Source organism: Alligator sinensis, unplaced genomic scaffold (genome assembly GCF_000455745.1).
Source record: "Alligator sinensis unplaced genomic scaffold, ASM45574v1 scaffold585_1, whole genome shotgun sequence".
NCBI classification, from domain to species: Eukaryota; Metazoa; Chordata; order Crocodylia; family Alligatoridae; genus Alligator; species Alligator sinensis.
This window is the reverse complement of record NW_005842530.1, coordinates 958864-983800: the sequence shown is the minus strand read 5'-3', so window position 1 is coordinate 983800 and position 24937 is coordinate 958864. Positions and strand designations below refer to the sequence as shown.

At 46.7% G+C, this 24937-nt stretch overlaps 1 protein-coding gene across 1 annotated transcript in view; it reads right to left on the bottom strand.

Annotated features, from left to right (window-relative positions):
• The window catches only part of PTN (pleiotrophin), a 134133-nt gene that overhangs the window by 22013 nt on the left and 87183 nt on the right, over positions 1-24937 (bottom strand). The window contains 3 exon segments of the mRNA XM_006031814.3: positions 12453-12614; positions 14282-14455; positions 19241-19350. Of these exon segments, the coding sequence (XP_006031876.2) occupies positions 12453-12614; positions 14282-14455; positions 19241-19350 (446 nt within the window).

Genomic DNA, 24937 nt, shown 5'->3' with positions numbered 1-24937 from the left:
TATCTTTGTTAGCACTGATCTTTAATGTAGGGACAACAACACTTCTCTATCATACAGGAATGCTATGAGGATTAGTTAACTATTGCCTGTAAAGAATCTTAAATAAAAGACGCTATGTCATGTAGAGTATTATTATTAATACTATACTAACCTCCATGTAAAATGTTCAAATGACATTATGTTAGCAGTTATACAAAGTAGGATAAATGTATTTCCTCTAGGATAGAAGTACCCAAATTTTGGCAGAAACAGATACTTGCATTGTTAACGTGCCAGCCACCCAATGGCTGCATCTAAGCTGCTTTACTGGAGCAGTTGACAGCCACTTTCCCCTGCAGTATGGCAGGACCAAAGGCCCCAGCATCCAATAGTGTATCTTGATCTGAGCAACTGTTTTGAATATTGGATGCTGGTATTTTTAATCTTCATAAGGCCATGCTCCTGAATCAAAGCCAAGAACTGCAGGCTGCATATACATATTGCTGCATATGGACTAGGAGCTACAATTGTTCACCCATGCTGTTAGGATTGACATGAATAAGACTGAACTAATTCAGATCAGATGCACAAAATATTAATATGTGCAAAATATGGAAAGCAGACAGGAAATAACTTTTGCACTCTCTCTTATCAGAGCAAAATAACAGTCAGGTTAGAAAGACACATGAATAGATTGCAGAAGGAGCAGATAACATATACAATGAAGATTCAATTCCATGTTATTTTAATCAGAAGAACACATTGTTAAACATCTGAGAAACAGAGAGAGACAGATGGGAAGACAAGAAGAGTGAGAAAGGCAGGAAGACAAGGGGAGAGAGAGAGAGAGAGACCCACTGAGACAACCAATCTCAGTAAAAAATAAATTCTTCCCCTCTGAGCAATAAAGCAAAATGTTTCCTGAATCCTGACAATACCCCGTTCTTTTACTTTCTGGATGGCTGGAACCTGAACAATCATCAATCAAGTTTGGGCGGCCGTGAAGTAGGGCAGATGGAGTTTGTCAGCAGTGTTTTCTGCTCATTGGTGCAAGTTGGCCATTAGAGCAGCTGCTCAGCAGAGGTGCCTGATTCTTTTACATCTGTCACCATGGTTTAGGAAGACCTTGAACATCACTGACATGGCAGATACTGATTAGAATATGTGATTGTGCATGCTTGAGGAGCTTCGGTTGTTTCAACTGGGATTCCATGAAAAAAATTGGCTTTTCTCTCTCCCCGGCTATGGAGATATGTTTTCTCATAACCTTATTTGTGTAGGAGATACACAAACCATAGTATCTCTCCACATTTCCAGAGCTAACAATCTTCCATTCAAAAGGCACCATCTTCTGGGATACAGTGAGATCATCATACTTTGACATGCCAGTCCAAGGCATTATTAACAGGTGTGGTAGACCCCAAATAAATTTCCAGAGAAAAGTATCTGTCAGAAAATAAGATGGTTTCTGCTCCAGTGTTGGCTTTCCCACTCTCCAAAAGTCACCGCAGAAGAGTTTCTCTGAGAACCTTTTATTTCCAAGCAGTGAATACAGGGGTGGCTGAGTACCCCAGAATATGGCTAATACTAATACCTGGCTGATAAGTAAAACCAGCCAAAGAAAGTGGATCAACTACAGGCAAGGAGGAAATATAGATCTAAGTTGTCCAAGCTCTAAATTTTTATCTGAACTAGGAGATCTCATCATCAGACAGTGATAGTGTTTGAAGACTATTTCAAGGTCTTTCCAGAGCTACTGATTAGGGATGAAGAAAAAAGTACAAAGAAAGTAAATCCCAGGGCATCAGCTTCCCAAGCAGGCTTTGATTCCTGAACTTAATGAGTAGCTCTATCAGTTTTACTTAGCAGATATTTTGTTGGCATTCATATGGGTTCCTAGAAAACCTAAATATATCTCCCCTAGGAAAGCAGCAAAAGGAAAACTTGCAACATTTTTTCTCCATCTCTTTAAGTGACCTTTTCCTTCTTGCAAGACACACAGAGTGATCTTGCAGAATAATCATCTTCTAAAAGGGTCAATCAAAACTTAGGTTACCAGTGGGGAGGCACAAGTTTTCATCCTAGAATCAGCATTGTTTTAAAAAAATGAGCTGGAAAAGGGATGAACAGTAAGGTGGCAACATTTGCAGATGACACATCATTACTTATGGTAGCCAAGACCAGAGAAGATAATGAGGGATAATTTCAGTGTTGACAAATACAAAGTATTGCATATTTGGAGTGCATCGAAATTAGCGTGGTCACGCGGCATGTGGCTCCGCAAACATGTTTGCAGCACCACATACCACACAGTCTGGTGTTCTCTGTGCTGCAAGGGCACGCTGACCAAGCATGCACTGCGCTGGATATTTTTTCTGTGGGTTTTTTTACCCCTGGTTATCCAGGGATCAAAAAAAAACATGGAAAAAAAATCCAGAGCAACACACGCTCAGCCAGCAGGCACTGCTGAAAAGTGGTGCCAGGCTGCCCGGAGCCACGCTCTGCTGCCAGCCAGGTGCTGCGCAGCAGAATCGGGAAGCAGCACCAGGAGGCCCCCAGGACTCCAGGTAAGGTCTCCCCTACCGCACCTGGCGCAACTTGCCGCGCGCCAAAGTGCACATGGCACAGGTGTTCCCCAGGGACAAGTGACAGCAGTGTAAGGTCCACCACCACTACTTGTCCCCAGGGAACCAAACATCCACGCACATCTGGATGCGCCCTAGAAGGAATAATTTCATTTCTGTATACCTTATTAAATGCCAGATTAACAGCACTAACTCAGAAAAAAACAGGGCATCATCACAGATAGCTTAGTGAAGATCTATGTAGTGTGCAGCAGTGTCCAAAAAAAGCAAAAGGCGGAATAGATATTATTCCAGGGGTGCGCAAAATACATCCAGTGTGCCGGATCCAGCCTGCCAAGTTATTCTATCTGGCCCATAGCATATGGTGGGTCCTTTGGCTCTGCCCAGCCCTGGCATGAGGAGCAGCCCAGGTTCTGTGGTGCCAGTCCCACCACCCCAGGTGCAGAGGTGACACCTGACACGGAGCACAGCCTGCCCTATCCCCGCGCACAGTTGTTAGGACTGCCAAAAGCTGTTGTCCATGAGGCTGGGCAGTGTGGCTCCAAGGTGGGGGCAGCATGGTAGACAAACACAGCTTCACAGCAACCCCTGTGGCAGCAGTTTGCTCTGCCCTCACTTCCAGCTGCCGCCACCAGTGTCTCTGCCACAGTTGGACTCAGCCCTGCTGCCCAGGCACCCCAGGCTGTTCACCCTGCACCCACCACTGGAGGTACCGGACAGAGCAGGGCATGGTTGGCCAGGAGAATGGGATGGGACCACGGGCAGACAGAAAGCAGCAACCAGGAGCAGGACAGGCAGGTGAGTCCAGGACTGAGGCTCACTGCTGTATTATTCCCTGTGCCACTCATTATTATAATGCTAATTTTATGTAAGATACGGCACTCGACCTAAAATACTCTGTTCAGTTCAGGTCAGTACACATCAAAAAGATTTTGCAATAATAGTAGAAAATGTAGGCAATTGTAACAAGTTATATTAGTCATGATAAAATCTCATATGAAGAAAGGCTGATAAGACAGTGACTTTTTAGTTTAGGGAAGAGATAAAATGGGACAACTAAACTTACACAAAATGAGTGATTGTATAAAGTAGACTGGGGACTTCTATTCACCTTGTCTTGTAATAGCAAAATGAAAGGAAATCCAGTGTAATGGAGAAGCTACAAATCCAAGTTAAATGAAGAGAAAAGGGGTTTTTTTCCAGTGAAAACTGAATTAAATTGGGAAATCCATGGAAAGAGACATGAAACCAGTTTTGGCTGCAACAAAACCGCATATTTTAGTGAAATACTTTTTGTTGCAAAGTTCCTAACCCAGCTCTAACCAGTAAATATTAAAAATGCAAAAAGTACACAAGCGTTTGGGATGAATTATAAATCCTCAAGTTTTAAAGCCAAGTTTTCAGAATGGGTAAGAGAAAAATCTTCTGATGAGGCGGTTTATCCTGTATTTGTGTCGTGCAGATTTTCATGCACTTTTCTCTGACACATTTGGCATTGGCCACTGTCAGAGACAAGTATTGGAAAAAGACTACCTGCTCCAAGATAGATCCAATATTACTGTCTCTATTGTTATGGCTGCTTGATATTGGCTTCATTTGAAATTGAGCCCAAATTATTATCTGCCTACTTGTCTGTCTGCTTTTAAAAGGCATAGTATTCTGCACTCTGTTTCCAGCAATCAATTATCATTTGCTTAGTTTGTTTCCTTTCCCTCAGCCTCCAGCAGTTGGAAATGTAATCATAGCTTTCTCTCCTGCTGCTAGACAACAGTGATGCTGCTCTTGAAATATATACCAATCAGAAGCATAATAATAGGTGAAAAGATTAATCTGAACCTCATGATGAGAACATCTCAGATACCAGTTGGCCACTACATTAGCTGCTGTCTTTGATCACTGGAAAAGCCACATCCAACCTATGATTCTGCTGTTCACCAGCACTTAGGTCTACATGTTGGTGCAAAATTTCCCCAGGCACCATACTGCCCCAGAACAAATTTGCTATTTACAGGCAACACATCTGTGGTCTCTTCTCCAAAAGCCTTATGTCACTCCTACAAGCTCTGGGTGAGAAAAGTGAACAATCCTTGAAAGCTGAATCTGTCCCACAATCTATTCCATGCAGGGTGCATCTACACAAGACCTTTTACTGTGCAGTAACATAGTTTAGTATGCAGTAACCGTGTGCACTTACATATGCACATGCTTATAGTGCTACAAATGAGTAAATTTGCAGGGTACTACATTGTAAATCTGCGAGGTACTGCGTGGTAACACGTGCGTAGACGCCAACCAGGAGCAAATTTGCTCCCGGTCAGCCCTGCCAATAGGGGGCCAGCCTCACAAGAGCCCCAGGCCCTGCGGCTGGGAACCTCTCCTGCCCCAGGGCTGGGCTGGCTCTATGCCAGCCAGAACTCCAAGCCCTTAATAGCCTGCGGGCATTTAGAGCTCTGGGGTACATGTGCAGGAAGCCTGGGGCAACTGCTGGCAGTTTCTGCTCCCCCTGCACAGGGCACAGGCCACCTGTGGCAGCCTGCATGTACCCCAGCACCACTGCTTGGCACTGCAGTGCTGCATGGCTGTACCATCCAGGCTTGCCAGCACACAGGCCCAGCTGCAAGCAACTCCTGGAAACTGGGGCCAGCTCCAGCTGCCTGCAGCCAAACCCCAGCAGCCTGCTGGGAGCCTGCACGTGCTGTGGGGCATCGCCTCACCATGCAGCTGTTAGTCCTGTTCTGTGCCCCTGAGCTGGGTGCTACAGGCAACTGCCCATGCCCAACAGCACAGGGAAAGCCATACAGAGGCCTAGAGAGCCAGTGTGGGAGGCCCAATGGCATCATCACCCAAGCCACACACCACCACCTGGCCCAAAACTGGTTGCAGAGTAGACTGGAGACCTCATGGTGCTGTGGGGCAAGGCGGAGGCACAGTGGCAGTTTGGGTGGGGTGGGTGCTCCAATGTACACATGTATGAGGGATTGTCAGGCCAGATGCAGGAGCGTGAGCACAACCAGCCAGCGCAGCAGTGCCGCATGAAGGTCAAGGCCTTGCAGACACAGTGGGTTACGATCACCAACTACAACCATCATTTGTGGGGTGCCCACAAGTCTATGCCTTTTATGCAGCAACTGACTGACATCCTCATACCCCAGGACCCAAGCCACAGACATGCTGTGTACTCCAGCATGGGTGACCTGCCCAAGACCCTGTCCTGGCCTGGCACCTGTGGAGATGTGTCACTGGGGGAGGGGCCCTCAGGCCACCCACAGCCTGTCCCGCTGCGCTCCCTGTCCCCAGCCTCTACCAGCAGCTCGGGGAGCCCAGGTCAGCGTTTACCCCAACAGCTACACAACCTCAGCACCAGCCACAAGAAGCAGCCAGTCGTGTCACCACTGGCTGCCAGTGGCACCAGCTCGTCCCTGAGGTGGGGAGCACCCACAAGCCATGCCACATTGCCCAACAAGTCTGATGGGAGCTGCATGCCACTGCTAACCAGAACTAATCAGTCCCACCCACGTGGTAAGCCCCGCCCTGGGGGGAGGGCCCTTCTCACCCCAGCCCCAGCTCTCAGCCCCAGCCCCTGCCTGCGCTTCCCACCTGGCTGCGCTTCCCTGGTCTCTAGGCAGCATGCAGGGAGGCAGGAGACAATGCAAAACTATTGAGCAACCCATGCCTCCACAGCTAGGTGGGCATGGGTCTTTCACATGCCAAGGAATGCATTAATGCCAGCGGCAATGTCCCCCTCAGCTGCAGGGGGCAGGGATGTGTAGCACAGCTACAGGTAGCCCTCCAGGTGGCAGTGGAGGTTGCAGGGCAGCACGGACTTGCCCACCACAATCAAAGCTCAGGGTCCTTTGCCAGGTGTGCTTGGGGCACCATAGCCAGCAGCAGCAGCAGCAAGGCATAGTGGGTTGGGCACCCCTCAGTCCACACAAACAGCAATTTGCAATGCACCCAGGATACACACAGCAGGAGCATGCTTGGTGTGCAGAGCAGCCATGGGAGGGAGGGGGTGCTGGATCCGGGATGCCTCCCTGGAGAGGCCCCCTGTGGGGAGGACAAAGGTGAAGGCAACTCCACATCCCAGTTATTCCCTAGCCCCACAGCCCCGAAGCTCAGGTGCTATGGGCTTGGCAGCAGGACAGGAGACAGGCTGGCCTGCAGGAAGAGAAGGGGAGGGAGCGGGGTCTGGAGCTGCAGCAACAGGTGCTGCCAGGAGCCTGGCCTGGCCCAACCTGGGAAAGGGGCATGGGAGGTAAGCTGCCTGCGGCCAGCACACAGCAGCCCGCTGGCCCCTAGGGAGCAAGCAGAGACAGGAGGCTCAGCCAGCACCCACCCTATCCAGCCAACTTACTGTGGTCCATGGACACTCATGCATGAACAACCCCTGATCTGAGGCCAGGCAGCACATGGGCTCCTGGTACAGAGCACTGTATCTCAGAGATGTTGCAAACTCCCACAAACAGCTTCTTTCTCATGGCTCTGCAAGCCCTCCAGCTGCACATGGGGGAGAGACCACAGCTGGCAGCTGGGATATGGCCACAGCATAGCCACCACCCATGGCCAAGGCCCTGCAGATGTGCCAGCTCCACAGGAGGTAGACCCAAGATTGGACCCTCCTCCGGGACTGGCTGGTGATGGTCACAGAGGACGATGGTCACAGGGGACCGGCTGTTAGCCACAAAGATGTGGCGGGCAGAGAACATCACCAACCAGGACAGGTGGCAGGAAGAGGACATCACCCACTAGGATAGGTGGCAGGCAGAGGACATCACCTGTAAGGATGTGCAGGACCAGGTAGACCAGGAATTCAGGGTGCAGCTCCTGGCCCTGAACCAGAAGAGCATGGAAGCCCTGCAGGAGCAGGATGCACTCATGGTCAGGGAAGTGGAGGCCAAGGAAGAGGACCGCCAGGTGCTGGACACTGTCCTGGCCCTGGTGGTTGCTTTCGTGCTGCCCACTGCTCTGCCCCTGACCATAGCCCTGTCTGCCCCCTCACAAGCACCCACCACCTAGCAGCAGGCCCCCATGTGGGCTTGGATGGAGGTCCAGCACTGCCTCCACCAGACCCTCCACCTGGACCCAGTCCCTCCACTCACCCTGGCTCCATGTGGGCATGGTGCCAGAGCTGCCTGCAGTGGGGTCAGGACCATGTGCTGTCCCTGTCTACTAGCTGCCCTTCACAGGGCCTGCCCACCGGCAGGGGGAAACAGCCAGAGGCAAGGGTGCTGGCCACCTGTCCCTGGGCTCCATCCCTATGCGCCCCCACCCCATGGCTGCCCACCCCAAGAGGAAACACACACGGGCCATGATGTATACAGTTTGCACAGGGAAGAGTGTGTTATATTGTTGGTGGGTGGGGTGGGTGGTAGAGGGGCCCTGTTGTTGGGGAGGGAGGGGGGATGGCTCTGGTGTTGGGGAAGGAGGGGAGGAAGAGGGTCTGTTTGTTGGGACGGCAATAAAGTGTTTTCCTGAGAGCTGACTCTGGTGAACATAGAGCTGGGGGTGGGTGGTAGGACAGGGGTCCATGGGCAGCTGTCCAGGCAGGCTACAGCAGGGAGTGCAGGAGGAGGTGATCAGCCAGTGCCTCTCGCACCTGGTGCCCTGGCCCCCGCTGGCAGGTGTGTGGCTCGCCCAAGGCCTTGGCGGTGGGGGCCCACTGGGGCCAGCAGAAAACTAGGGTGCTGGTTGTCACTGCCAGGGGCAGGGGCTGGAGCAGCCATAGCACAGGGAGGCAGAGGCTGCAACGAGAGAGCTGCAGTGTGCTAGTCCCGGCCTCTGCATGCTGCTCCTGGCCAGATGGCTGCTGGCAGGTGTGGCCGGAGCCTCGAGCTCCCTCTGGTGGTGACAGGGGCCCACTGCAGTGCCACAGGAAGCAGAATCAGTTTGCTACTAGGAACAGCAAATCTTCTCCCACGTCCCTGCACGTAAAGACACCTCCCCAGAAGCGTTTACTCTCAAGTAGTTTACTTACGAGTAAACTGCTCCTGGATCAAATGCATATGTAGATGCACCTGCAATTGAGCAAAAGGCCTATGCTGTCCTTCTCCCCCTGCCATGAGGAATTAAGTAAGTCTCCACTGTAGTTGAAGACAAGGCTGGATCTGGACTTAATTAGGCACTGATATATGACTGAAGATCTCATTATGAAGAATGCATTGACTCTAGTATCCAGCATGTCATCAGCTCAGACTTCTGACTTGGTAAGTCAAAGGAGGTTCTGCCTAGATTCTGTGCACCCCTGTAATGCATTCTAATTTCTCACCCTAACTCCTGGGGACTGGGGTGGTGTGAGCACTAAGGCACATGGTTGACAACCCAGAGACTGCAAGTTTGAGACCATAGTAGCAGCCCTCCTCCAAAGGCTGGACAGTGTGGCCTGTCAGATTCCAATGAATCTGCAAATTCTGCTAAATACCTTGTCATGAGGACATGAAAAAAGAAGGCCCCTAACTCTTCCCTTCACTTGCAATTCATTTTACAGGCATGCACACAAGAGAGTTCTCCTCACAAATCTAGTACTAGCAGGAGTTCTCTAGGAAGGTCAACTATAGATTATAAAATGGAGATGTTCCCTGTTGAAAAGAAATCACACAGATCACACACATGGGAGCACAGAAGTGCTGCACAGGAAGATGCCATAGAGATCTCCAGTGCAAATGAATGAGCAGCATTTACTGGTTACTAAGCATTTACTGGTCACAATCCCCTAAATTCCCCACATTTACCCCTGTTGCAGGGCACTAAGATGTGCCTGCTCCTTTCAGGGCAGAAACTGCCTAGAGAGAGGGCCCCAAGGGCCAGGCAGAAACCCCACAGCTGCAGGCTAATAAGGGAATTAGCCTGCACCTGTACCTGCTCAGCTGACCGGAAGAAGGCAGGGCCCTGGGCACATATAAGCCCCTGGGGAAGGTGCTCTCATAGAGAAAGCTATTTGGACATGTTTCACTGCCTGTTCTGCTGCTGGTAGGATTAAAGAGCTATAGGAGCTCATAGTACTTGTGGGTAGGAGGCACATTATACTGAGAGAGAAGCTTGCCTTCTTAAAAAGGATAGGGTGTGGACCCCACGGTTATTGCTGTATTGTAGCCCAGGGGCTTGTGTTTTCTGTTGTTATTTATGCCAGTGGACCGGGCTGAGATTATTGGGGAGGAGGAGACCCCATTGGGGCACACTACCATGCGGAGCCCCAGTGCCAGAGGGTAAAGTGACATGGGGTGAGGAGACCCCAGTGCCAGATAGTGCAGTTACTGAGGCTATGAGTCCAGTGACAACAAGAGGCCAAACTAAACTGAGGCCTCATCACTAGAGACAATGTCTAAATACCATCTGTGAGGCATGGGGTGTGGTAAATGGGCAGCTTTGGAGCCATGCATTTATCCCATAAAGCTTGGGGTGTCATGTGAGGCACCTGCTTAGAATGGGACCCAGCAAGGGGTCTACAAACCCTCAGGGTTTAGTGGGGTCCATCAGGACTGTGACTGCATAGCAACTTGAGAGCAGCCTCCTTATCTACTATCTTAACCAACAAAGTGGGGGCAGGTGAGACTAGAAGGCACCCACAGGGCAAAGCTGGCACTGTCACAGGGCCCTAAGGGCATTACAGCTGTCTCTAGGGACACCAACCTGTGACCCCCCCCCCCCCCCCCCACCCAGAGAGTGGTGGTGGATGGGTCTTATTCGACCTGGAGGGATGTGGGCAGTGGGGTTCCCCAGGGCTCGGTCCTCAGGCCTGCACTGTTCAACATCTTCATTGGCAACTTGGATGAGGGCGTGAAAAGATGTAGGGGGAAGTGGGCACGCTAGAAGGGAGGAATAGGCTGCAATCAAACCTAAAAAGGTTACAGGGGTGGGCGGATGAGAACAGGATGGGTTTCAACACTGACAAGTGCAGGGTACTGCACCTGGGGAGGAAGAACAAGCAGCATACCTACAGGCTGGGAACTCCCTTCTCATCAATGCAGAGGCAGAAAAGGATCTTGGAGTCATTATTGATGCCAAAATGAACATGGGCCAACAGTGTGGGGACATGGTCAAGAAGGCCATCCGTACCTTGTCATGCATCCACAGATGCATCTCAAGCAAGTCCAAGGAGGTGATCCTCCCCCTCTGTGCGACACTGGTTAGGCCGCAGATGAAGTACTGTGTCCAGTTCTGGGCGCCGCACTTCAGGAGTGATGTGGACAGCATCGAGAGGGTCCAGAGAAGGACCACTCGCATGATCAGGGGGCAGCAGGGCAGGCCCTGTGAAGAGAGGCTAAGGGACCTGAACCTGTTCAGCCTCCACAAGAGAAGGCTGAGCGGGGATCTAGTGGCCTGTTACAAACTAGTCAGAGGGGACCAGGAGGCATTGGGGGAGTCCCTGTTCCCCCGAGCACTACCAGGCGTGACTAGAAAGAATGGCTTCAAGGTGGCAGAGGATAGATTCAGACTAGACATCAAGAGGTGCTACTTCACTGTCATGGCGGGCCGGGGCTCGGAACCACCTTCCTGAGAAGTGGTGCTGGCTCCTATCCTGGGGGTCTTTAAGAGGAGGTTAGACGAACACCTTGCCAGGGTCATTTGACCCCAGTACTTTTTCCTGCCATGGCAGGGGGTCGGACTTGATGATCTACTCAGGTCCCTTCCGACCCTACAAACTATGAAACATGCTCTCTCTCTCTCTCTCTCTCCACACACACACACACACACTCTCTCTCTCTCTCTCTCTCTCTCTCTCTCTCTGCCTAAAAACCAGGCAGGCATGTCTCATCTTATACATAAGGAGAAAATCAACTGCAAGTATTCCATGGACCATAAGTGAACTATTGACCACAGTCCATGGGAAACTTGTCATTTTAATTGTATATAATATTTTTTACATTTATTCAAGGAAAACAAACAATGACAGCCCTGGTATGTACTTAGCCTCAGCTGGTTTTCAGGATCTGATCCAGGAGCTATATTGCCTATGGTCTTTATGAAGGACAGAAAGCATGTTGTCTAAGAAGCCATGGTACACCAAGAGCCATACAGCCTACAATCTATATAAAGGACACAAAACATGTTGTCTGAGATGCAGTGGTACATCAAATGGTACTATAAATTACCCTGTGTGCACAGCACCTGCTGCTGCTGCTGAGAAGTTCATTAAAAAGCCTGACTGGTTAGAAAGAAAAGAAGTTTGTCCAGTATTGACCAAGACAGTCTGTGACATTTTGAAACTGAGATGCATTGGTTAGGTATATGGTTGTCTGTGTATTGGGAATTGCATTGTCAATTGCAGTTAAAGATGACATAGAGTCCCTTCCTCCTCCCAACCATCCTTTCCCCAAACAGTTCTCTTAAATTTTTGAGTAGGTGATCCAAAGCATCCACAATATTAATGAACTCTACAGTGTTGTTCTGGACACAGGATATCAGGAAAAGTCATCTCTCCCTAAAGCTTTACTTGAGAACATAGTACTACTTATAGTATCCCTACTTAAGGGAAAGAAGATCCTTTTTAAAAAGTAACTATTAAGAAGTAAATAAAAATGGAGATATAAATAATATTTGTACTGTTACAATCATTGTTGCTTACTATTACTGGTTTGCTCCTATCAGCGGGGGGTTCCCTTGGTTGCTTTCTCTTGGTATGATGTGGTTGGCTCCAGCTCTCTGGGCATGGGAACTGTAGCTAACTTTTTAAATTTTTGTGACACCATGAAACCATTAACAACCTATTAGCAGTACCTGTTGAAAAGGACTCAGCCTGAGGCCCTTAATTTTTATCCTACTTCCTGTCTAGCAGGTCTTGAGCCTGCATGGAGACACTGACTCCACAAGTAAGTTTCTATTAAACCTCTTAGGACATAAGTAATAAATGAATATAAATAGACAGTGCCATTAGCAGCAAATGGGTTTTACCTTGAGGCTTGGGTTTGGTAAGTTTCCCACAGGGCTTTGAGATTGTAACAGTCTTCTGGCATTCAGCATTGTGAAGAGCTCTCTTTAGGTTCCCAGTTCGAGTCTTCAAAGCAGTATTCAAGTCGCATTCACCCCAGGCCTGAAACTGGTACTTACACTCTGCTGCAGAGAGTGAATGAAGATACAGCATCAAAGAATGACTGAACAAGAGGAAAAAAGTGTTACCTATGTCTAGCCTCTGATAGGTATGACCAACACCTACAGCAGTTTAATCAAACAACTGAAAAAAAAAAGAGAGATCAGGAAATATTAAAGGGATGTATTTTACGGAATAATTGTGTAATGACCTAATTTACAAAGGAGGTGACCAGACAGCCAAGGGACTTCAAGCTAATTTAGAAAAGGGCTTTGAACTCCCCATAAGAGTAGTGAGAACTAGTGATGATTTATAACTAAATCTGACCAGTCCCCGGGGTTAAGTACAGACATCTGGGTCATTAGGGGGAAGGTGACTGATAGCAGGTAAATCAGGATGGGGAGGCTAGCCAGGGAGTTGGGGATCCAGCAGGCTGGACAAGATGCGAGGTCCACTGAGTGATGGGTGGGGAGGCATGACCTGCAGGTGGGGTAGGGGAAGCAGGTACGATTCACAGGTAGGGTTGGAGGGGAGATGCAACCCGTGAGGGGTGGAGGGACAGGTGCAACCCACAGGTGGGGTGGGGGAGCAGGCATGACCTGCAGGTGGGGGTGGGGAGGGCAAACCTGACCCGTGAGTGGGGTGGTGTGGGAAAGGGGGGCCCTGCAGGTGGGGAAGGGGATCAGGATATGTATATCCAGGTTTATCTTAAACTGGGTTCTGCACTTTTTGACCAGTTTGTGTGCATGTAAATTCTGTATAGTTACAGGTTTAGGCTGATTGCTGGTCACTAAGGCCAGGTCTGTAAGTGTAAGGTGGGCACCAGGACAAGCTAAGTTTAAATTGGGTGGCCATTTTGAACCCAATTTAACTTCCCCAAATGTCTGTACTTAGCCCATATGTTCATATGTCTATCTGAAATGGAACAACACATACCTCTTGAGTTTGTAAAACAAGGCCCAGAAAAACTATATGCACCAACTGTAGCACTAGACCTGAAATATCCAGAACCTCTGCACTTATGGCACTGCAGAATTCATTGTAATGCCATGGTCAAGTCACATCACATAAACTGGATAATAAAGAAGAGTTGAGTCTACAGGGACAGTCCTGGTTAACTTAGCTTATCTTCAGCCTTAGTCCAATAGCCTCTATTCATTCCCAGCTGAAGAAGCTGCAAATTTTACACCCTGCCCCAGTGAAGAAGCTGCAACATCAAATAAGCAGATTATGGATACAGGCTCTAGACTTGTTAGGCTGACATGAATGAGGCTGTCTGGTGAACTTTTTCCCACTAGATTCGCTTTGCCCTGATTATGCTGCTTTATGATATCATAAATCAGGATTGAAAGAAATTCCCCTTTATGAAATCTGCCTTCTCCTGCAGAGCACAGCTTGATGCAGCACTTCCTGCCTTTATGGTAATTAGAACTGCTCAGGAACACCCCTTCCCCCCAAAAAGAATCCATAAGATCTCCAGGTTGTAAGAGAGCCATTTATCTTTGCAAAGGAAAAGAAAGTTTCCATTCTTTTTTTTTCAATCAGCTTTCATTGTAATGAATGTGAAGCACTGCAGGTGAAAAAAAAAGCATTTGCACAGGCCCCCTGCCAAAGCTGAATTCACATGAGATGGTCCCTTCACCCTACTCAAGTTAGAAATGAAGTGAACTGCTCAGGACATGGTAAAACTTACCTCCAAACTGCTTCTTCCAATTGCAGGGGATCTTACACTTTTGGGTCTTCGTAGTCTGTTTGCATTCAGCTCCAGTACGAGTGCCCTCACGGGTCCCCAGGCCACAGTCTCCACTGGTGGGCACACATGCGCTCCACTGCCACTCTCCACAGTCAGACTTCTTAGCTTTCCTCTCTGGATGGAGCCAAAGAAACAAACCAAAATAGGTAGAGTGATCAGTGCCCAACCAAAATTTAAAAAGAACCTTTCTGTGTGTAGCAGCACAAAACAGACATAACTGTTAAATCAGACTTGCAATATAATGGCCTTAAAGAGATTCAACATGAAGCTCTCTTCACAAAGCTCTGAAGAGTCTTGGGGGATGAACCTTCTATGAGGCTGACATAGCTCTGACCACAAATCAAGGGAGAACACCCAGACCTAGACAACCAGCAGGTGTGATACTATGAAGGACATGTCTAAACTGCCTCTGTACCACTGAGAAGCACACCCCAATCACTCATTCCCAGTCAGCACATGCCAAACCCTAGAAATGAAGCAACATAATCACATTAAAGCAGTCCAGAACATGTACCAAAAACGCATACCTGATACAGAGCATGGCACCAAGGCACATGCTCAGGTCTGCTCCAAGCTGGACACTGCCTTAGTTTTAGGATCTGGCACACGGGCAAAAGAATGGAATAGAAGAGGTGTGTCTTTAGGCAGTATTCCTGGACCTGGCACAGAGGCACAACCCTTTGTCAATCTGAAGCTGCCTTTTTCTTCAAAAAAGAGAACAGTCTAGGAGCCATCTGGGACTGGGGGATGTACTTTGTGCCTAAGTACACCCACAAAGGATGGCCTTCTGTTCCTTGTTGGCAACTGATGGAGTATCAGCATTTTTATTAGACATTATATACCACATGGTCAGAAGCTTGTGCTTTAATGGGATTTTTCAAAAGGAATTTGAGTGACTCAGGGGGATTGGTAGTGGGATACAACCATTATACCTCATGTCTGAAGACACCCTGTCCCCAAACTTTGGAGGCAAAAAAACCCAACGAGGTAGCCATGGAAAGTCATTCATATCCTGAATTTAAATCTGAGTTTGGTCACTCACTGATGACTGCCCTGCTTCTAAAATGCTCTGAACCCAATCCAAACATCTCTAAAAACACTGGTTTTCTATAGTGTACACAGAAACACACAAAGAAGCTGAACTTCATTTCAAGTCATGTGATTCAGATAAGGGAAATTAGCACTACTGACCATCTCACGGCATTCAAATAAAAATCATGAAGCAGGCTCCTGAAATATCATGAACTGTTTTAAGTACTATATACAGGGCATGTCTATACTGACTGCGCAACAGCCTGATACTACTGTGCAGTAGCATCACGTGGCAAGAACCATGCTGCGACGCTACTGCACAGCAGTATTAGGCTACTGTGCAGTAGGATCACTTACTGTGCTACTGCACAATAACTCTAATTACTGTGCATTTATTTAGTATTTGCTTATAAAAATATTAAATAAATGTGCAGGCACAAGGGATTTAATAAAAATTCCAAATATTGTGAAACTCATGATAAAAATCAGAGGAGTTATCAACACTGAGCTTGACATCCATGTCTAAGTTTTCCAGTTCAGGGCTGCTTCAATTTAAAGTAATGTCTGGATTCGTCACTACTAGCTGCCTGTTTGTAGGCGGGCTATATGAATTAAAGACTTAGTCCAATATCTTATGGAATTCCACAACACATAAAAGAGATCTTTGTTGGTAGCACTTCAAAGAGGGAAGGTGACTGACTAATAGGCCTGTGTGAAGCAGCTATTATTTGCTTCAGATTCGGCCAATTCGGGGGACAGTGATTTGATTTTGGTGATTCAAATCACTGTCCTGAATCAATTCAGCTGAATCTGATTTGGAGATTTGGCCGCCGCCGAATCAGCCAAATCTCCGAATCAAACAGGTCCTATCCCCTGCCTGCTCTCCCAGCCCACTCAGCCCCAGCATCCCAGCTCTTTAAAAAAATAAAATAAAAAAGCCCCGCACTCATCGGCCGCTGCCAGGCCAAGGGTGCGATCCCCACTGCATCCCACTGCCCTGTGCTGTGTAGGGGGGCTCTGCCACAAGCCCCCAGAAGCCCTGAAGGCCACTGCAGCAGCTGGTGATTGCGGGGGGGGGGGGTTTTGTTTTTTTTAAGCACTGGGATGCTGGGGCTGGGAGAGCAGGCGGGAGTCAGGGGGCACTCAGGGGGGCTGGAGAAGCAGGCAGGGGATGGGGCCTGGTGGGGGTCCCCCCATGGTCCTCCCCCTCCTCCTCCAGCCCCCCACTTACTGGCATGGAGCTTGGGTCCAGCTCCCTGCAGCAGCGAGCAGGACCTACCCGAATCGCCGAATCTTTCTCCAAATCTTTTCTGAATCAATTAGGAGGCTTCAAATCGATACATACCTTTATATTGGTCTCCCAATTCAATTCGGATTCAGAGATTTGGCCACCGAATTGAGCCGAATCTCCTCCAAAATGAATCACCACCTGAAGCTTCACACAGCCCTAGTGACTAAGTCCCCTTCTCCCATTAGAAGGAATGAGGGGTGCAAGTCAAGTAAGTTCATTGCCAAGGTTCTTTGAGGAAAGCTGCATTCTTCTTGCCATGCTGTACCCGTTTTGTGATAAACAGTGAACTCAGGCTCCAGGGCAGTCAAGCTGGCAGCTTTCACAGAAACTAATTTCTGTATATCTACTTTATATAAACTAACATGTCAGTGCAATAAATCCCCATTTTCCACGTCAAAAAATTAATGACTGCTCTTAATTTCATAACGAATTGAAAAGGTCTTGATATTATATACTAGGAAATAGTATGTTGTACACAGCTTTCAAAGTACCTTCATTCTAAAGCAGGGGTGGGAAAAATACGGCCCAGGGGCAGAGTGTGCATGTGCAGGCATGGGGCAGTGTGTGTGTGTGTGTGTGTGTAGGCAGGGGCAGTGTGTGTGGGTGTGTTCATAGGGTGAGTCCCACATGCACACCCCACCATACCGCAGTATTCCAGCTGCAATCCTAGCACCCACATCCCTCTGACACTGCCATACAAACAGACCCCCACACTCACACCCCCTCTAACACCCTATTCACACTCCCCCCACACACAGCCCCTCAAGCCCCATACCCACCCTCCCCACATATCCACACACCCACAGCCCCCCACAAACCTATACCCACCCCCCACAATATACAAGAGCAAGACTTAATTTTAAGCTATTTTGCAATCACCTCTGTGTACACTACACAAACACATGTAAATCAGGATAAAAATATTTTCTGAAATCAAATTAATGAGTGCTGTATTTGCTTATTAGAATATAATTTGGTATTTTTCTGGTTCCAAGATGGCAAAACCCCTTGCTGAAAGGAGTACTTCTGGGGGAAGAGGAGGGACTTCTGGTGGCAAAGGTTAGGGGTTGGGGGTGGGACTTCTGGTCATAAGATGGCAACCAGGGGGCAAGGCACCTGTCAAGGGGCAGGGCTACCCATGTGGCCCTTGACAGTTTGCCGAAACTCAGTAAGCGGCCCTCCGCCCAAAATAATTGCCCACCCCTGTTCTAAAGCCATTGGGTGTTTATAGACATGCTCCAGGCAGTTGGTTGTGGGGGAGGTGCTTTAATTAGCAAACCGCGCTAATTAAAAGTGCTCAAGTGTCACGTGTATCAGCATCCTCACGCTGAAAAATGGTGGCAGACTGCTTTGAACTAAAGCTCATTGAAGGAGCTTTAGTTTAAAGCACCCCGTCACCATTTTTCAGCACGGGGACACTGATCCATGTGATGCTGGAGGCTGATGGAGCATGTTAATTTCTGCGCCACAGTAGATTAATCGAGTCTGCTCCAATGTGTTGGATTTACAGCATGTTAGAGCAGCCTCACTGCTCGTCTATAGGAGCCCACTATGTTTGGCTTTCCTATCCTGGGAGCCACACACCACTTGCACACTGTATCTGACTGGCAACATCCCAATGATTCCAGTCCTACTTCAAGGTCCAGACCACTTACAGTTCTGTTCTTTCTCCTCAGTCTTTTCCTGCAGTAATGCCTGCTGTTAATTTTAGCCCTTGGCCCTTACATAGTTGTGCATCTGCAATACTACTATTGCTCCAGTGTGTGCCTCCTTCTCATAGAGCACTAATGCATCTCACTATCTCACATTCAACCTGAATACCTGATTTCCAAATCCTGTATTTTCACATATGCACCTGAAATACACCTTAAGTCTTGATCCTCAGAATTCCTTGCCATGCTTTTCTTAGCCACCCATATGCTTCTACCAGTGTAATTGTGATGTCTATTACTCCCTTGTATTAATGCCTTATGACTCCTTCTTAAGCACAAGCTGTCAGTTGTGTCAGTGTACAGGTTTGCACACTGGATGTCCTCAGGGGCTGAATGGTGCAAGTTTTGAAGCAGGGAAAATGTCAAGATAAAGCGGGTGGCATATTAAAAAATCATTTCCAAGTGAGTGCTGAATCCATTTTAGATTCTCCTTCTCTATCTTTATATGTAAGAAATTAATAACGCAGGAAATTGTCCTAGTAATAACCAGTACAAATATTTTTATGCCCGTCACTGTCATAGATGTACCTCTCACATGGGTTTTGCGTCAGCGCTCAGCCTGAGTTGGACTTACAAGGCCCAGAGGAATGTCACATCGGTCCAGTGAACAGAAAAAGCAGCTGGTGTTCATGGTGACTCCCTCTTCATTTCATGCATTACTTTTCTTCCAATTAATTGAGGGCAGCAGGGAGGAAACCCAACCATCCCACAGGTAAATTACAGTGCAGAATGCTGATGAATACAATATCAAACACACCTAAGGCCAGATCTACAGAGGTATTTAAATACTAAGCGCCTTCTGGGGTACTTAAACACCCACTGATAGTAAAAGAGACTCATACACCTAAAGATTTCAGACCTTACCTGGTTTCTCTTTTTTGCCAGCCTCAGTAGTACTCACGGCTACTAAAACAAAAATGAATGCCAAGAGGGCAGCTGTGACCATTCGACGTTGTTGTTGTTGTTGCTGCATTCTGGGAAATAGAGAAAAAAAAGTATGATCAGGCTTTCAGGGTCAGACTGCCTGGGAAAGGAACCCTAATTAAACAAAGTAAAAGCACATAGCACGATCTAATGGGATTGTTATGGAAATGCGGTGAGATCAGACAATAGGAACAAAAACAGAGAGCACATAAGATTTGCCTTGGCAGAGCAATTATAGAAGATCCAGGTTTAAAAACTTCTTTCCCAGTGAAGTAACTCATTGATCATTTTCATCCTAATCCACAGCAATCCTGATGCTGCACTTTTGTTCTGCCATAGATAGGATAGTTATTGTACCATTACTGCGCACTTGGCAGAAACTTGGGAGAGACTGCAGTCTACTGATTAAAGTATGGCACTGGAAGTCAAAATGCCTGCCTTCTATTTTCAGATCCGTCTGTGACTCATCATGCAAGACTGAGCAAATCACATACCATGTCTCGGTTTACTCATTGGTAGGAAGTGGGCAATGTTACTTATCTATATAACCAGGATTAAAGCTGGTGTTAAGTTTAATAGATATTTGCAAAGTGCTCCTTTAGAAACATGTTATATAGGCAAAAAATAAAATCAACTGAGTCATCACTGACCTTACATCATTAGAGTGCCCTCTTCAGACACTTTCCCTTCCTCTCAAATGAATTTCCCTTCCTCTTAAATGTGCTAAGATTCTTGGTGAACATACAACATTTTAAACACGTTAGAACAATCAGAAAAGATCTACACCCTCGGGTAGTGACTATCACTAGGCATGCTCAGTGATGTATCTAACTGATGAACCCAAGATCTGAGCATAGGCCCCAAAATTCAAATACATGAGAAGTAAAAACACATTTGCTCAGAGATTAAATGACAGTTGCTGGCCTGGAAAATGAAGCACCGTAAAGCACCTAGACCCTGTTTGTAGGTCTGATCTTTCAAATACAAAGCTTCCATGAAACTTTCCTGGGCAAGAGATATTTTATCTGGCCTGCCTCTACTTTGTGCTGCTGCAATTTAGGCATTTGCTACCTGTGAATTTGAAAAGTTCCAGCCACAAAGACAGAAATAAAATGCAACTGAGTTTATAATACAAAGATGCTAAAGGAAATCTGAAATTTTATTTGGCACTTTAGAGTGTCCCCTGCTGATACCTTCTTGGGGAAAAAACTCCGTAACTGCTACTGACATGGACAACAGAAGGGAAATCCCAACATCAGAAACTATAAAACATCAAGGTTTACTACTGCCAGTGAAGCTAGATGAAACATTTGAATAGTTACCTGTTTAAATGATGTTAATTTGGAGACTATAAGTAGGGACCTATCTAAATCATTGTTTTGTGGATTTCACAGAAACTGTGAAATCTGGGATGGGGTTGCCCACAAAATCCATGAAAAATAAAATAAAAATAAGTTTTTATTAAGTCTTCTCCCTGGTGGGCCTCACGTCCCACCCAGAGGAGGAAGGCACCAGCTGGAGGGGCAGCACAAAGCAGGAAACAGACAAGGGTGGGGCCACCACAAAATGCCCACGAAATGGGCTCTTTATGCGGAGATAAAGCCAAGAAAATTACTTTGTCTCATCGCAAGTTAAGTGGGTCCCTAACTATAAGATCTGGGATTGACATGTGCTTAGTTTACCTCAATAGAAAATTCAAGTTCCTATCATCAGAAGTACCTTCAGGGTTGTCAGGGGGCCTCTGGACTCATGGGGCGCATCTCCACAAGCAGGAACATGCATTTCCTCAGGGACAAACAGCAGCAACATAACATGTGCTGCTGCTACTCGTCCCCCGGGAATGCCCATGCTTGTGTGCTCTGGCACACAGCACGCTACCCCAGGTGGGATAAGGGAGGCTGTCCACAGCAGCCTTACCTGAGGTCCTGAGGGCCTTTGGGGGCTGCAGCTGAGGCTACCTGGCAGCAGGGAGCCTGCCCAGCAGCCTAAGCATGTCTCCAGCTGGCCAGGCTCTGGTTTTGAGTGGCACGTGCTGCCACCACATGCACCACCCCACTTTTTTTAGATGCGGGTTTTTTTGACACCAGGATTTCCTGGTGTCAAAAAAAAAAATGCCGCACTGCTAAACACCTGCATGTGTGGCCTGCACAGTCGCAGACAGGTCTGCAGCACCACATACTGCACATTCCTGCTCATCTGGACATGCGCATGCAGAAAAAAACTCCTACCCAGGACAAGGGTGTTTTCTAAAATGTCTCCGTTCTGCATGTCGCACAGTTTCTAGAGGTAAAACACCTGCCTTTCTAGCCAGGTTATATTCTGATCTGGTTCATCATAACTAGACACCATCTTATACTCTATCCCCTTGCACACCATCCTACCTGACAGTCTCACCGCTGTTCATGTGGTAGCCTTCTCCTTTGTACTTCCTGTCCTCTGAAACAGGCTCCCTCTCGTGTATCACCTCACCTCAGTGAATTTTCATCCCATCTCAAAATTTCACTTCAAGGATGTTTTCAGTCTTGCGAATCAACTTATTTCCACTCTCTAATATTAACTATATCTGGCAGAAAAGGCCTAACTGCTCTAATAGGTGATCATGGGAATCATCTCAGCACTGGTGCATCCTTAAGTAGCACAGAGATGAATATGCCACTTAGGATGACCAATCAGGTACGCCTGAATCCAGTTCAGTGATCACCAGTTGCCACAATGGCTCTGCTGGGTATTAACAACTGGTGCAAGATTATACCTGGGGGGCTTAATTGGGACAAAGTAAAACCAGAATGTGGAAGCTTCGAAATGACTTAAAGCTACTTTCTGAATAGGTTTTAACTCCCCGTCAGAGTGGGACCAAGTGTTCCTCAGTTGCATCTGGAGATTGGAGCAAGTGTCTCTGAAAAATTTGGAATATAATGTGCACAAAAATGCTATAAAACAGTTCTATCATATTGAGTACTAAGCAGGTCCAAATGCAAATCTTATTTTCCCAAGTACCAAGTCAGGGTAAAATGCATATGTTTGGAGTATAAAATGCTTCCAAACTTCTGTGAGCTGAAATCCTATGGAGACATGATCCAGAATTTACAGCTGACACCCAAAATCTGCCAACAGAAAAACTGTAGCAGCACTATAGGTTTACCAAGCTGTCTAAAGCAATGCCTGAGCCATAGTTTATGCCTCTCTCTATAGCAAAATCAGGTCATCTGGTAACTGCAGGGGTGGATCCACATGCAAGGGAAGGCAGGTTGCACTGGTACAGTTGTACACCCCCTCCCTCCATTGATTCCTGTTCTACCCGAAGTTTAGAACCAACTGCCTGGCCATAGCAGCACTATTTCTATTCAGGCAGCAGTGATTGATTTCATGACTCATTAAAATCTGCCTGATTCTGCCTAAACTCTTAATTCCACAGGTATTAATGATTCTCTCTTTTTTTTAATAGTCTTGATGTTCCACTACTCAAGCAAAGCTTTTTTGTGTAATTCTGCTGTCTGTTAGCTAGCTATCCCACCCTGATAATGTAGCTCCTATTCCACAGCCTCACAGACTCTTTTTAACTCAGTCCAATAAAGTTATATTTATTTTTGCATCAATCTTAAACTGAATAATACAGCCTTAGGCCCCTAGCATATTAGTAAAGTTTCTACTTTCTTTTTACCTGGAGAAAAAGTGTGTTGTGTTATATGTGATGATGTAGCTCACCATCCGCACCCCGTTTTCAAAATCCTAAATCCACCCAGGCATACCTGAGGTGCTTTTTTACTGAAATGCAACAAACAAAGCTATATGTTACAATGCAGAATGCTTTTCATTGCCTCTCACAAATGTCAACAATTTCAGCTACAAATTTACAGAAATGCCTTTGTATTCCATAGACTGGCAAGGGCAGGGGCTACCAGCAGATTGCAGACATTGTGCTACACTTTGGCACAAAAGTTTCTCAGGAAGGTAGGAAAACACAGAACAGACAGCAGACATTGAAGTCAAAAGCACATGGGCTAATTCCTGTAGTTTTCCTTGTAAATATTTCATTTCTTTTCCAAAAAAATAAACAAGCAAATAAAGGGACATAGAGGGGGTTTTTTTTAATAGTACATTTCATTTATAATTGCTTCATTTTTCAAAAACTTCCCATTTTGCAAATCTTTTGTCTTTTTCACTTCACACCATTCTAAAAATGTTTCCAATAAAATCTTGGATTAAAAATAATGTAAAAAATGGTATCAATTCAAAATTAAATGAAATTTAAAAATTAGTCTGCTTCAAGTCTTGCAATAGGGAACAACTTTAATATTTTTGATTTTTTTCATAAGTCTCTTATTACCTTTTAATTTCTACAAACTTGAGGAAATAGGGTTAAGTGGCCAAACAGTAAAGCTCTTACAAAGTTGATGCAAGTGTTGATACAACGGCAGTTTCAGCACCACCTAAATGACTAGCAATGACATGCACAAGCCACAGGCAAAAAGGGAAAGTTGAAAATAAAAGGGAAGGAACTGAAAGACTTTGGAAAAGGGCAGTTTTAAGAAGGAAAAAAACAGCAATGAACGCACGAGAGAAATAGATAAAAGAGAGGGTAGATAGAACAGTTTAACTCGTGAGTTGGACTGAGATTTATAAAGAACATAAGAGGAAAAAAATCACAGCACTGCTAAAATGAAGAAGAAATTAAATAAAAATGAGAAGAGGGAGAAACAGTTAATGAAAGTAAAATAGAGAGAGAACACAGGGAAAATATGAAATGGACAGCAAGATGAAATGCAGCTACGGTGAAGTGCACTATAGCAAGTGGCTTCTCCCAAAGAAGATGAGGTACAGGAATTACTGCAATCTAACGGGTCATTTCATTATCGATTTTCTCTCTGGTGGATAGAGAAAAATAAAAGGAAAATAAAAAAGTTGGAGGCAATGAGACAATAGATCTAATCTCATGAGTTTACTTCTATGACAGATACTAGAAAGAGAACCTCCCAGGCAGAAATTCTGCCATGTCAGCAGTTCCTAAAGGACCTTCTGGGTGCAGTTCAGTCTAACTCACCTCCTTTATCATCTTGCAATAGTCCCCAGCCCAGTCTTCCATCAATTTCTTCACCATATCAATCTTCGGGGCACAGCCTAGAGCACTTCAGAGGAATCTAATTCCCTGCAGTGCTCCACGTCAAAGAATCAGGTTACTTGGAGGGAGGATTTGCAGCTTTGTGTCAGACAAAGTCAACTTGGGCTAAGTAAAAGTAAGGATATCTTGTGGAGGGGTAGTTTACTCTGAAAAGACAGAGACAAATAGATGGACACAAGAGCTCTTAAAGGCCATACGAGATATGAAAGAACTGAAGAAGAAACCTTGGGAAGCATGGAGGTATGTTGCTTAGCTCAAAATGGAACAGAGGGGCCCCATTACTTCTGTCAGAAGATGCTGTTCTCATTTACAGGGCAAGATAGTTTCTCTTCCCTCTCCTGTGATGTGGCAGACAGCCATTGGTTGTCAAGGGGAGGTGCTGAGCAACAGCATCTGGCAAGGATCTACTTCTGCTCAGAGCTGGCAGCAGAGATGTCTCTGCAGCTTCAGTGGAGGTGGTGTGAGGCAGATGCCTTAACACCTGGGCTGAGTCAAATACTTTGGCTTAAAAGTCACAA